At 38.7% G+C, this 14,497-nt stretch overlaps 1 protein-coding gene across 1 annotated transcript in view; it reads right to left on the bottom strand.

The window, feature by feature from the left end:
• Positions 1 to 14,497, bottom strand: part of LOC148373551 (MAM and LDL-receptor class A domain-containing protein 1) — a 48,461-nt gene that overhangs the window by 26,625 nt on the left and 7,339 nt on the right. The window contains exons 16-35 of the mRNA XM_088353421.1: positions 13,669 to 13,759; positions 13,284 to 13,403; positions 13,032 to 13,134; positions 12,012 to 12,159; positions 11,487 to 11,706; positions 10,970 to 11,090; positions 10,425 to 10,557; positions 10,265 to 10,343; positions 10,034 to 10,189; positions 9,618 to 9,743; positions 9,305 to 9,520; positions 9,112 to 9,231; positions 7,509 to 7,661; positions 7,321 to 7,412; positions 6,768 to 6,935; positions 4,989 to 5,165; positions 4,807 to 4,915; positions 3,554 to 3,676; positions 2,244 to 2,343; positions 1,960 to 2,119 (exon numbers count right to left, since the gene is read on the bottom strand). Coding sequence (XP_088209547.1) covers positions 1,960 to 2,119; positions 2,244 to 2,343; positions 3,554 to 3,676; positions 4,807 to 4,915; positions 4,989 to 5,165; positions 6,768 to 6,935; positions 7,321 to 7,412; positions 7,509 to 7,661; positions 9,112 to 9,231; positions 9,305 to 9,520; positions 9,618 to 9,743; positions 10,034 to 10,189; positions 10,265 to 10,343; positions 10,425 to 10,557; positions 10,970 to 11,090; positions 11,487 to 11,706; positions 12,012 to 12,159; positions 13,032 to 13,134; positions 13,284 to 13,403; positions 13,669 to 13,759 — 2,715 coding nt within the window. The remainder of the gene's footprint in view (positions 1 to 1,959; positions 2,120 to 2,243; positions 2,344 to 3,553; positions 3,677 to 4,806; positions 4,916 to 4,988; positions 5,166 to 6,767; positions 6,936 to 7,320; positions 7,413 to 7,508; positions 7,662 to 9,111; positions 9,232 to 9,304; positions 9,521 to 9,617; positions 9,744 to 10,033; positions 10,190 to 10,264; positions 10,344 to 10,424; positions 10,558 to 10,969; positions 11,091 to 11,486; positions 11,707 to 12,011; positions 12,160 to 13,031; positions 13,135 to 13,283; positions 13,404 to 13,668; positions 13,760 to 14,497) is intronic.

The raw sequence follows: 14,497 nt of genomic DNA, 5'->3' as shown, positions 1-14,497 counted from the left end.
TCTGAAAACATATTTTGCGACTTATTTATAGTATATAATAGTATACAATAAAGTATAATATATATATATATATATATATATATATATATATATATATATATATATATATATATATATAATGCACTAATCTTTTTCATTGCATTATTATTATTATTATTATTATTATTATTATTATTATTATTACTTGGGCCAGTTTTTCTAAGGACTATGCTGTAATTAATATTTTTTTTTATCTCATCTATTTTGATTATGATTGATTTTGTTCTCTTCCAAGTCTTTATCACACATTTTACCCTGGAGTTCCGTGTCCATTCTTGTTGCATAAAATGTTTCACAACGTTGATATCAATGACAATAAAGACAATTCCACTGTCACATAAAAAAAACAAAAAACACGTGCTTGTTTAAAACCAGAAGTGACAAACCCTTACCGAAACTGAAATCTTATGTGATATTCTGAGACTTAGTCTTGCTTAGGAAAAAAGCAGTTGGAAACTACAAAACTGGCCTCAAGTCACGATTGTTGTTGTAGTTTAAATAAAAAAAAATGGTAGGCGTATTTAAGGTATGAAAAGGGGTAGTCTACTGCGTAAAGTGGTATTGTTGGTGAGCATGGGCGGGACCAGCCAGTTTTTTGGGTGCTCAAGAACTGCCAAATTTAAACCAAGCACACCCCCCAAAATTATAGCATTTACAAAAGTCTCTTTTTCTTATTAAATGACAACATAGGCTAAAATATGATGGGAAAAAAAAACGCTAGATTCAAATTTTAAAAAAAGTAAAACAAAACAAAAATGTGAACAAGGCAGTGTCGGATATACTCCACCGACTTAAAATGGTCAATTTCATTCCTATCACCGCATTGTAGTATTTCAAAAGTAGTATTTTTGTAATATTTTCTATCGTAGAATTTTCGTAGCATTTCTGTAGTCACAATTTTGTCGTATCAATGTAGTGTTTTTGTAGTGTTTCCTTATTTGTATTTTTTTAGTATTTCTATCGTATAATTTTTGTAGTATATCTGTAGTGTGTTTGTACTATTACTGGAGTGTTTTTGTGGTATTTTTGCAGTATTTCTACAGTAATATTTCTGTAGTATTTCCATAGTATTTTTTTGGTAGTATTTCTGTTGTAATATTTATGTAGCAATATTTTTGTATTACAGTGTTACTCTAGTGGTATGGTTTTAGTATTTCTGTACAAACATTTTTGTATTAGTATCTTTGTTTCTGTTGTAATATTTTTGTAATAGTATTTTTTTTTTGTACCATAGTATTGTGAAGTAATAACTTTTTTAGTGTTTTTATAGTTTTTATTTTTAATTAGAATGAAGACAAAATAATTTGTTAGACTCTGTTTTAGTTTTGTCCTATTTAGTTTTGTAGTAATTTTGTATTATTATTTCTTATTATTTGTAATATTTTTCGAAGACAAACAATGGCCAATGGGGACAGTGTTGGCACACCTAAAATGTTTTATTAGCTCAGAAGGTATAGGGCTCGTCTTGGGATCAAGAGGTCGCAGGTTCGGTTTCCGGCTCCTCCGTGTTATATGTCGAAGTGTCCCTGGGCAAGACGCTGACTCCCTAATGCCCCCGATAGCAGGAAGTTGCCTTTCATGGCTGACGCTGCTATCGGTTAGTTAGTGTGTAACGGAATAAGTGTGGAGCACATTGTAAAGCGCTTTGGGATGTCTTCATTGACTTGAAAAGCGGTATATAAATGCAGCCCATTTACATTTATCACCAGTACTATATTTCCCATAATATTTATATTTTTATCATATTTGGAAACTTTCTGTTTGGGGGCCGTTATCAGGGTGCTCAGCCCCTCCAAAGCTATAAATCAGTGAGTATGTTCATGCCTTTTAAATATTTGCTTTAAATTAGATAAATAAATGGAGAATTCCTAACTGAAAACCTTTGAAAGTCAGGACAACAACCGTGTATATAATGGGCACCTCAAAAGATTGCATGTGAGATCCCAGAGGCAGAGATTCTTGCGTCCAGTGCTTGACAGTTTTGCGGCTGCGTGACCACAAGATTGCTTCACTTCCACCATTTTGCCACATCAGCACTCTGAGCGAGCCTTCGCACTCTGCACTGATGTGGAAGTGAAACCTACAGGGGGGAACAAAGGAAGGAAGAAGTGTTGGATTTGTAAAGGGAGCTCTGGGAGGGTTAAGCAACGTATCGAGTTCCGTGCCACACAAACATTGAACAACATGGAAGACAGCGAACGTACGAAATTTGACAGTAGGGCGAAGAGGGCGGGAGACGGGGGCTCCGGAGTCTGGCCTCGCTCAACAATGTCCCTGGACTTGAACTGACACTCATATAAAAACCTGTTAAGCCAGAAAAATAAGGTCTGACTCAGAGCGTTCAAAATCAAAAGTGTACCGTATTTTCCGCACTATAAGGCGCACCTAAAAGTTTTAATTTTTTTCAAAAGCTGACCATGTGCCTTATAATACAGTGCGCCTTATATATGGCTCAATATTAAATCGCAAGGTCTCGCAACTTACACAACAGCCGCCGACTCGATTTTCCCCCGAACGTGGAGTAGTCCGCGGTGTATGCTGGGATTTATATAACGGCGTTTCATTGGCTAACCAATGTGTCAATCATCATTTGAATCGATCGCTATTGGCTAAAGTTATTCGGAGCCTCGGATAGGCTAGAGGGCCGAAACAAACCCTGCAATTGGCCGAAAAAGATGTGTCAATCATCAGTTAAATCGATCGCTATTGGCTGAAGTTATTCGGAGCCTCGGATAAGCTAGAGGGCCAAAATAAACCCTGCAATTGGCCGAAAAAAATGTGTCAATCATCAGTTAAATCGATCGCTATTGGCTGAAGTTATTCAGAGCCTCGGGTAGGCTAGAGGGCCAAAACAAACCCTGCAATTGGCCGAAAAAGATGACTGAATAGCAAGCTTGCTAAACTACGCCATAAAGAAACATGTCTCATTAGTCTGTATTTGTAAATATTTTACTCTCCTGGATTAATTACACTCACGGTTGTAAGAAGACCATGGTTGCGTATCATTATTGAACGTGAGAACTTAGGTGAGCTATGCGGCTTTATACTTTCCCGGTATCTTGTTTTAGAACGATCTTGATGTTGCTGTGATGAGTTGAGTGAATTAAACTCAATTCCAAGTGTTTATTGTCATATGCACAGTAAAGTTGCGAGCGAAAAAGAAAATAGAAACTAAGGAATGGTTGGCATTTCTTGAATCCCAAGACTTTAACCTTCCGAATGATATTTGAAATGATGCATTTGAGTGACATCGTACGGACACCGCATCCGCACGTGTCTACGACACGTATTTGCTTCTTTGCAAGCTTTGGGAATGTTAAGGGGGTAATACGTTTGACTGAACTATCTGACTGTTTTGTCGACGTTCCCATTGTAGCGCCTTATAATCCGGTGCGCCTTATCTATGGAAGATATAGGACCAAAAACTATTTTTTGGGGGTGCGCCCTATAAACCGGTGCGCCCTATAGTGCGGAAAATACGGTAATTGTAATTCCACGGCACGGGAGGTCCGACCTGTGTGCGTGGTGTGATCTGTGGGCGGCCAAGCGCCCCCGCCGGCCTTCTGCCTCCGCCACTTTCGCTGTACGTGACCCGGGTCCGTCCAGCCACATTGTCCACTTTCAAATGTGCACGGGCCTGCAAAGTGCAAGAGCGGAGTGTGAGCATGCGTATCAAAAACTATCATATTTTATACCTGGTTGTTCTTTTGAAAAAGAAAAAGAAAATAAATTGGGCATTTTATTCAACCAAAAAATACAAATACAAGATTAAGAAAGTACGATATTAAATGCCTAACCTTTTCAGATAATTTAAATTATTATCTATGTTATATATTTTTTTCATAATGGAGGATTACCTATCTATCAATGGTTTTATTCAAAAGAAGCAGATCATAGACTTAATTTATAAGTTAAAATGATAAAACATTGCTTCTGTTACATTTTATATATGACTTGCTTGTTCTGTCAGTCAAATAATGAATAAGATATAGGTTTCTTTCATCGTAAATCGGTGCCTCACCAGATACAAACGTGACCGCACATCATTGCCTCAGGGATGCCAGACCCGATGCCCGAGTGACTAATTAGGAAGAACGGGAGATTTCCGGAAGGGCCGGTGTTGTGCCTAAATCCGACCCATCTGCAAAAGCTGATTCCCCTTCACTTTAACCATGCTTCTCAGTCACTTTATAAGAGTTTAGTGTAAAGCCTAATAATCTGTTGGGAAGGCATATGCAATCTTGATTTCAATTTACTTATACTAAAAAAACAGGAAAATATGTTTTCGTCTATATCAGAATATTTATACAATTTTTTCTTTGAATTGAAATGGTTAAGTGTTTTCTGTTAACTTATCAACATTTACCTGAATTTATCCCCAATAAAAATGCATCATAAAAGCTTGTTGCTGTTCCTTTCATTTAAATTCCTCCTCCAAAGCTTAAGTGGGTCAGCTTTGGGTAGAAAACTCCTGCACTGAAATAGGGGCCAATTCCTTGCCATTACCCCTATTTAAGGACCACTATTCTAAAAAAACATATACCTAAGTACAAATTTAAATCAAAACCCTTGCCTTACATGGTTTATTCTTGCCAAAAACAAATATTTTTAAACAACAGCACACAATTTACTCAATTGTTTCTACACTTGTGAAGGACAGCGCTTGTGTTTGAAAATGCGAAATTGAATTCACAATTGAAATCAAACTTGTCTGTGTGTTGACATTGTTATTCAGGAATTGAAAAAAGTACGCATCATGCAGCCTACCACAGCTATCTTCGTCCTCCCCCTGGGCACAATCAGGATGGTAATCGCACTCTAAGGCAGAAGGGATGCACGTGTGTCCATCTGAACGCCAACAATAGAACTCATCATCCTGAAAGTTGACAAGTGCAAATACATTTACATGCCTTATTATGTTAAAGCCGTTATATGCAGAGTCAACCCACCTGACACGGATTCGTGGTTGGAAAGGGAGTAATGGTTGAGGTCGGAGGGTCCGAAGTGGGCGTCGTGTTAGGCAGTGGGCTGTTGTCGGGGTCGAAAGTACATTCTTTGGAGAAGGACATGTCATCTATTGCAACTTGTCCCCTGTCTCCACTGCCTTCCTCGTACCTCAAAACGACCTAAAGCAGGAATATTGTATTCATTTACAACATTTTGGTCACGTTGAGACCAGAGTCACCTTTCCAAAAAGTTCAGTAGGCTTCAATATTGAGGTGCTGAGCTTAGCTTTAATTGTTCCTGATTAAAGTCCCAACTAACCTTTGTTCCTGACATCAGTGGCGGGTCGTGCATTTCACAACTAAGCCTTCAGGAGGCTGAAATTATCCAACCAATTCAACCCTCAATAACTCTTTTATAGCTATAAAACATATACTGCGTCTACAGCAACACTTATAAATCTTTCAATGGTAACCTCATAATATTGCAATATTATTTAGAAATATAGCCACGTTGCCCCAAGCAAAAATCCCTTTTTATTTGTTCACAAATTCCATCACCATTTCTTTCCTCTAGATTTCAATTACTTGACCACATTTCTTGGTAGGGTCCATTGTGCCCACCAATGTTGTTGAGCACCATTTCATTGGTTACATGGGCTATGTAGCTGATGCTTTAAAGTTACTTGTAGTATTGCATCTACATGGCCCGGATTTTACTCATCCTTCAGTTACCGCCCTTTAGCTAATCATAGTGAGTGAAACCAGGCCCGTTTCTCAAGGCCCTGCTAGCAGGCGCTGACCCCACCAACTCGAAACTTGATTGGCTAAACCAACAGCTTTATCGAACACTGATGTTATTTCCATGGCCTTCAGAAGTCTCTCTTAGGGCCTCTCCGCAGATTATTGACCCTGGCAACAAGTAATGGCTGAAATGTGATTCGGAATTATCTAAGTACCCGGGTATCTAAGTATTCATGGACACAATATAATGACCAAAATATAATTTGCATGGGAAACAAACCTGGGTCGCTGTGGTATGAGGGCCGAAACTTAACCACTACATCGTCAGAGAATCTGATTACATACGAAAAGGCAATCGATTTTATCTCATTATCCCACTATTGTTACGGTGCCAGAAAATAATGCTAGGGAACAGGGATAAATAGAAACAACGTCCTGAAAGATATAAATAAAAGCTAAGTCCATTTAATCAATAGATACACCAAAGATATATTTCTCTTGACCTGCTTTTTTGCGTTTATTCATTGCTTTCAGGACGACTTTGTTTTTCCTCCATTCTCAAACATTTGTTTTTGACATCCTCAAGATAGTGTCATAATGACAAAAATTTGAATGCTTTTTCATGTGTAATCTATACAACTGGTTGTCAGGTAATTATGTTTCAGCACTGTCACCGCTGTGGCATGGGCTCAGTTCCCACTGCTTGCAATGTTTCACAATTTTGGTGAGCAACTTTTTTCGACTGATTAATCATTGGAGTAATATATGCCATGCGCAACGAATGCTGATGCTTACTGTAGTTTTAATTCTAAGCCTTTTAGTCCAATGCACCATATATATGAAAAATGTATGACAAAAGACTATTTTTTGAAGGGGGGCCTCATTGTGAGGAAAATACGGTATATAAAAAGCAGTATGGACCATTTAGCAAAAGTTTTATCTGGATATGTGCAATCAATTTTTGTACAAAAAAGTGAGCATGAGAAAACGTAAACGTGGTAATTTGTAGATTCCAATAACTTTAGCTCTAGCATAACTCACCTTAGACTTGACCAAGGTGGAAAAGGTGACCTGCGCATTCTGCCAATTGAAACTGGGGAAAGGCGTCTTGAGCCACAGGACAGCGTCATCTGTACCGGACTGCAACTTCCTGGAATGCACTAAAAGTTTTCCTCGAGTGTTTTGCAGACTGTAGTAGAAGAATCGGATCTACATAGACACACAGTCATGCACAATGCAAATAATTAGAAATGGCTGAATGCATAAGTGACTGAATGTTAAAATTAGTTAATTATTTTACTTTTGCTCCATAGGTCAGTGAATTGATTTGACATCATAAAACGTGAATTGAATTGCTAGAATTATTAAGGGTGGACACCAAATTTGATTGAAAGATTTCACACTAGAGATAATTGGGGATTTAATCCTTAAATGTTTTAAGGGTTTAATCCTTAAATGTTTAAGGATACTTCGAAGTGGAAGTTTACAAGCTCTGGTGACTTTCCCCAACCTTTATGATTTGTTTCAAATAACACATCAGGTAAAATTTACCTGGATTGCTATAAAATAGCCAATGATTTCCAACTGAACCCACCATGCAATTTGAAGTAGGAAGTAACGTTTTGGAGAAAACCTCTGTTATCTGCCCTTCTTCCATGTGGTGGGTCCCTGGAGTTATATAGTGACCTGAGAAAATTATATTTGACAGAAACATGAAAGTCGGTTAGCGTGACACCAAGCCTGATGACAAAACGCTTTTGTGCATGCACGTTCTTCAGTCACCTGCAGCATTGTTGAGCGTGTGATCCCGTGGGGGTCCATCAGCGGGCCAGGCTTCTTGTCCATTTCGTCGGGTCCATCTCGTTCCAGGTTGGCTCAAGTGGCTTTGAGCCCAAGAACAAAGGCCTTGTTCAAAACTGCAGCTCTCTGTCACACCTTGTTGCTCTGCAGTTAAGCATCAGGGACCAAAAGTGCTTGCAAATGACACAAATATTTACAACCCGGCTATTTAGCTGTTATGTACCATGTGCTGATGTGAGCTAGATGATAATATGCATTTTTGTTGTCACTTTCCAAGCATTTAAAGTTGATAGTGCTCGAAAAGTTTCCTTTTGATAGATTTTTTTTGTGTATACTTGAAATGATTAAGTATTTTTTTTTTGTTTTACAATATTTTTTAAATTGAAAGATTTTGGTAAATTTTGAAACAAATGCATTTTATGGTCTATTATTGTTTCACCCTGATCTACGGTACGTGTTCTACAATCTCAGGAACAAAACAAAGTACCAATGCAGCTTTTAACCCTAGCCACCACCTTATTCATCTGTTGTCCTCTGGTTGACACTACTGGTGCCTTAAAACAAAGACTTAGACTTAAACAGATTTAGAGACTATTTCTTCCCCACAGCCATCACTGCACTGAATAAGCGCGCAAAACTGTGAAAACAGATACTGTATCTTATTTGGGACTTGTTGTTGCTGATTATGTTTTTGCATACATTTCATTGCACTATTTTTATAACATGGGCCAGCCTCTAAGCACTACATTGTATTACCCTAAAGAAGAATTGATTAGTATCACCTGTGCCCGCTTGTTGGCGCCAGCCGCTGCGGGCCACCTGATTGGTTCCCTGTCCTTTTTAAGCCCAGTCCTTTCACTCGCCTGTTGTCAGTCGGTCAGCAAACCTCTGTCTCTACAAGGCAAACACTTTGACTCTGACTCCAGTTGGTCCGCTTTTTGCATCCAGTTTCCACCCGTCCCTTCCTGATCTCCCTGTTTGTCTCTGGCCACAACCTATTTTTGACCCCGTCCACGTTTGCTCTAGCGTCCCGGCTTACGACTCGTTTTTTATCCCGACCACGTTTTTGCTCTCCTGTCCCGGCTATCGACTTGTTTTTTCCGTCCTCGACGCCGCCATCTCCCGCTCTGAAAGATCCACTTCTGTATTCCGATCACGATCCGATTGTGTTAGCGGCTTGCTTCCTGCGTCCAGCGAGCACTGGATTGCGGGCGCTGCCCTTCCTCTTTCTATCAATAAACTTGTGGTTAATACTGCGCATTTGGGTCCTGATTCTGTTCTGGTCGTGACATTGACAGTCTTTCATTTTTCCCTTTAAAGTCGTTATTACATGTTCACCCTGTGCCATGTCTAATCCTGTTGCATTCAATGTTTTACCGCAATGATATCAATAACAATGAAGACAATTTCATTTTAATCCATTCCAAGCGCTGTATAGAAAGCATTTGTGTCTATGAACATAATACTTTCTAGATCTTCCAAATGTTTTTACGGGAGGGGGCACCTGGAAATTCCACATTTTTTATGGTTTCATCAGCATAACCAAAAAGAACAAAAACAGTGAAAGGCCTTTTAAACATCTTACCACAATTTCTCTCATCGCTCCAATCCCCACAGTCATCAGCAAAGTCACACAGTTGGTTCTTCTCCACACATGCCTTGTTATTGCAAGTAAACATATTTTCAGGACATACAAGGTTGGGTTCTAGAGAAAAAAAAACATAATTAGTGATCATTCTGTGAACATAGTTAAAAAATGACAATTGTGTCTTAGGCACCTGGCAGCTTGCAGCTTGTGAAGTTAAAGTCATCAACAGCAATGTAGCCTGGCTTGTCAAAAGCGCGGGTGGCTTCAAAAAAGATGGTAAAATCCTGACGCCTCCTACCTAGTGACACCTCACCGTGTTGCCACAAATCAGCACCTCCACCTGACTGCCACCACAGCACAGTTGTGCGGGACCTCTCACTGAGCAACACCCTTAACTCGTCATTGTCTGAAATGGGTTTTTTTATCATAAGGGCAAAAGTTTTAGTCCTTAATGAAGACAGACTGCACCGAGCAGACTTTTAGAACACATTTCTGGTGCTTACCTTCTCCATACATGTTGTAATAGAAATGGAGTGAGCAGGTAATGCTAGTTTGTTTCATGGTGGGACTCTGCAAGGTAGCAGGGCTGATGTGATCCCCGTTGTTTGGGGTAATCGCCATATACCAACCTGGAAAATACAGAGTTTGATGCCAGCAGTGCCAGGTAACTCAGGCAGGTGTTAATAAAGACGATCGTTACGACGTCACAAGGAATTTCCCAATCATATATTTCTAAAAAATATTGATGCTTTCTTCCAGCGATCAGCCAAGTAACTGTAACAATCATCCACATCAATAGTTGCAATTGAGAACCCCTGCTCCAAGGTATCATTCCAATGACAAACCTGTTTGGCCTTCAGTATATAATGTTGCACCAGTAGAAACAATATTGAAATATGTTTTGGTTGCTTTTCCTCACCATGTACCGTTCCGAGTGTGTGGTCAACAGTGGGTCCATTATTCCCAGTTGCATTCCTTCCTCTTTCCCAGTGACCCTGGCCAACGCTGACATCATCCCATTCACAAGTGCCATTTTCAAAATTGCAACCAACAAAAGTCGCAGTTGTTTCATTGTCTGCAACAAAAGAAATCAAAACCTTGAAAATATACCGAGACCTACTTTAGTCAATAAACAAACCGAAGTGTGTACCTTCACAAGGACCTGGCATCAGACTGACATCATCAATGGCGATGAAGCCTCCTTTGTTGGTCTGTGCTTCAATTAACAACTGAACATATTGCAACAGATCAACTTCAACATTGAAACACGAAATGACTGGATAATTTAAGTCTAGTTAACTAGTGACTACCTGAAAAGGTTTGCTCTGTTCCAGATTTTGAGAAAACCTCTTCCAATCCCGACCACTACCGTTGTTTATCTGGGAAATCAGTTCATCCTCCGGCTGGTCTGAATGAATGAGCACTTTCAGGGCCCCGGAGTTACTGCACTCAATCCATGTTGGAAGAAATATACACTGTAAGTATTAAGCTGGGTTTAAAAGTTTTCAGTAAAAACGATATCTTCTCATTAAGTGGGTAAGATGAGAGGTTAAATACATAAACATTATCTTGCTTCTTTTTCAACATGGATTATACAAATGATACCTTAATGGTAAAAAATGTAATTTTTCAGATATCTGTCATTTTTCATGCATTATTTGTGTATCTCTGTGTGTTTATTTTCCATGTACTGAACTGTGACCCAGAGAATGAGTTGTTTTGCACTGGGTGAATCAGGTTTTTGTGCTTTAAGTTTGAGGAAGTCCACGAGGAAACAAGCAAGATAAAGTGCATTTTCAGGAAAGTCAACATGCAGTCGGTCAGAAAAAGGTTGTGTATTTGGTTTTCTGCTGACCTGCTATCCATGTAGTGCCATAGAGTGAAGCAGGCAGTGGATTGTTTGAGTTTGATCCATTCTGATGCTATTTGAACAACATTGGTGCTAGTGTGTGGCGATAAACTTAATAGGAACAGGCCTAAAATCAAACACACAACAATTGTTGTATCAATAAGGCTAATTCCAGCACCTTACAACATTGCATTATTGCATGATAGCACACTCATGCACAAAAAGTTCATTTCGGATGGGGAGGAGGTGACCAAAGGATGTTCTGTACGGTAAATGTAAAGGTTATATCACGAACTTTGTGACTACATTTAATCATCTGTTGCTTCGTTTGATTTTCTTTCTTGCTGCATCAGCAAGCAGATGTTTGAGTCAACCTGACACGCAATAGTTAATATCAATACTGCAAATAAAGAGCGTACAAATCATATTTTGATCAAGTAAAACAGTGTAGAATATACAAAAAAATATAATTTTGTCTGTGTATGATGTAATTTAGTCATTAATTTAAATAGTCGGGATTTACCTTGTGGGGATTCGGTTGTGTGGTCAGTGGGTGGACCCTGGAATCCGCCCCTTGCCAGCACCCAACCGTTTTTATCTTCGGTCATCCTGTTGACCCAGTTGCACGGTCCTGATTCAAAATCACAGTTGACCGCAGGAGAGCAAGCTCCTTTTGTCATAGAAAAATCGTCTAGTTGTACAGTGGAATTTGCGCCTCGTTGGTGGGATGCCCTAAAAACCACCTTGGTAGAGCATAAGGGAGAAAATAATATTTTGTGTTGTGTCTTTCATTTTATTTTTAACGGAATTGATTTACCTCAAATAATCAAAATTTAAGAAAGAGATTTGCGATACAAAGGGGGATGGTCACCAATGGGATGTAGCAGGTATACAATGAGGCATAGTGTGCTTACCAAAATCACAAACATACCAAACTAAAATGGCCCAAATAGTTCACTTCTCCACACACAGGGCAGTATACATTCTGTAGTAAGTTGTGAGACACCACACTACGACTCTATAGTACTTCCAAAATTTAGGGTCTTACATTGTACTTTGTTGGCCAGAATACAGTGACCTCTGCCACCTCCCAGTCCAAAGAAGGAGCCCCAGACCGCTCCCAAAGTGCCTCACCCACTTCCTCACTCCGCACATGGACGGAAAGCTTGTTGGATACCTTCTCTGGGAGCCGGTACCTGTTAGGGATTGGTTATGCGTGAATATTTGAATTACATTTCTATTTTTCAAATAACAAAAAACTTTCACACTGCACTTGAGCATCTTAACATTGATTTTCAGGTCGGTCCGGTAATGAGAGCTGTCTAAGTGATTGGTATTCTACCAAACAAGAAATGTCATCCCCTCTTCTGTGAACAATAAGTAGGCCGTAGCATTGAAGCTCTAGCTGCCTAACGACCATCCCTATGTTACTTTAATTGTAATTTCCTTTCTAAAAAAAAAAAGTGTAAACATTTATTTCTGTCACATTTAACACATGTTTAAGCTTATGAAAACTTGACGAAACTATAAGAAAAAAAAATGGCCAGCATTAAAGCCGGTGGAACTTTTCGTAAACTAATAACTACAAACATTATTGTTGTTCATTAACTGGACGCAAACCAATTGAAATTTTGCTTTATGAATATGTTAAAAGTCATAATTTTGTAAAAATACAGTTTTGAATCTGCTGCAAAGATAAAAAAATGGTACGTGTGTTTAAGATCAAATCGAAATGTGCATTGTTATCTGATAACAAATTACATAAAGTACAAAATAATTTAAAAATAATAATAATAATAATTTTATTAACAAAAACTAGAAAAGTAAGTTACGTCAACTTGGACAAAAATAAATAAATTGCTTGAGTTATGGACAGAAAAAACTTGACTGAACAAAAACAAGTTGACAGAAATTACACTAAAACTGATACTACATTTAAAAACAGTTGATAAAGTGAACACTACAAATTCCTTGTGTCTGTTTTTAACTTAATTATCAGCAAAAATAAATGATTAATCAGTTTATTGACGTGTACTATGCTTTGCGATTTGAGTATCACAGGACTCACCAAAATCGAACACACATCTCCGTAGGTGAATTGATGTCAGATGACAAAAGTTCAGCAATCTCAGGTTGTTCAGAATTCGACATAAACGCTGTCATGTAGTGACCTAAAGAAAATAGTCAAATTGTCCTTAGATAAACCTGATGAGTGAAAGTTGTAGAAAAATGTTCAAACCTGTATCAGGTTTTTTCATCATTTTTTATAGCTGTGATGACCTTTGCTTGCTTATTGCCCCAGTTTTTTGTATTCACTCACCATTCACACTTCCATATGTGTGATCCAGATTGTCTGTTGATCCTCTTTCACGCACCCAACGACCATTGTGACCGACATTGTTCTCAAATCCACACAAGTCAGAATCAAATCCGCACACACCTTAAAAAGAATGCAACCTTAATATACATCAAACATTATATTTTGTGTCAGCATGGTGCAATAGTATGTCACTAATGAGACAATAGAATAGATCACGTAAAAACGCAAAACTTTCACATAAAACCGAATTAGTTCATTACAGATATGAGCGGAAACAAAAACATACGACATTTCTAGTAGCCAAAAATAGATACAAAACACTGATAAAACTGATAAAACCAGAATTAAGTATGCAATTTGTTGAGAAATGGCCATGTCCCCTTACTCTGCTTCTTGCAGGCCCCGTTGCTCACTGTGACAGCATCAAGTGCAATAAAACCCTCACCGTTGCTGTTTCTGTGGCCAGTGAAAATCACCTAGAAGACAAACAAATTATGCTAATCTTTTATTGTAAGAGTCAAAATTTCTGAAGATAGTGTGGACTATGACAGTGTGTATTGGGTGCAGCAGTCAAGTAGCAGAATGCCACTCAAGTACTGTCAGTTGGGAGGAAGTGGCTGTTGACTCCGTTCTCACTGTTATTGCTATATCTTGAAATTGAAATTTTGGAACTTATAAACCATGTTCACTAGCTTAAGCTCATTCCTTTATGTAGGCAATCTTTTTCCCAACAGACAGCTTTAATAACTAAGGTTAAATGTGCAGAGATCCAGACCCTTACCACAAGGCAGGGCTCCTGTAGTAACTGGTGAACCACTTCTGAGCATTAATACTTTTGACTTAAATCTGGGATTTTGTGAGTTGGTGTGAAAAATTCTTAGAACACCTTTTCAATTGGACTAGCATGCCTCCCTTTGGGGTACCATTTCTAGGACTCAAAGCTGAGTTCTACTATCAGTCTATGAGTTAAGGTTAAAGAGTTAAGTTAAAGTCTCTGAATTTCAGTATGCTGTGGGCTACACGCTGCAACAACATTGTGGGACAGGTATACTCTCAGAGGAAGCTCTTGGCATCATCCAGGACATCCCGATGAAGTAGAGTAATAATGAATGAATTAATGCTGGTGAGACAACGTGTCCTAGGAATACCTTCTGATACCCTCCAAAATTGCCTGACAATGGGGCAAAAGTGGGGAATTTGTGGGTTTCAGTGCT

This window comes from Urocampus carinirostris, chromosome 1 (assembly GCF_059441175.1).
Source record: "Urocampus carinirostris isolate Australia breed hairy pipefish chromosome 1, RoL_Ucar_1.0, whole genome shotgun sequence".
Lineage (NCBI taxonomy): Eukaryota > Metazoa > Chordata > Actinopteri > Syngnathiformes > Syngnathidae > Urocampus > Urocampus carinirostris.
Note: the sequence above shows the minus strand (reverse complement) of the source record. Positions and strands in the feature narration are given on the sequence as shown.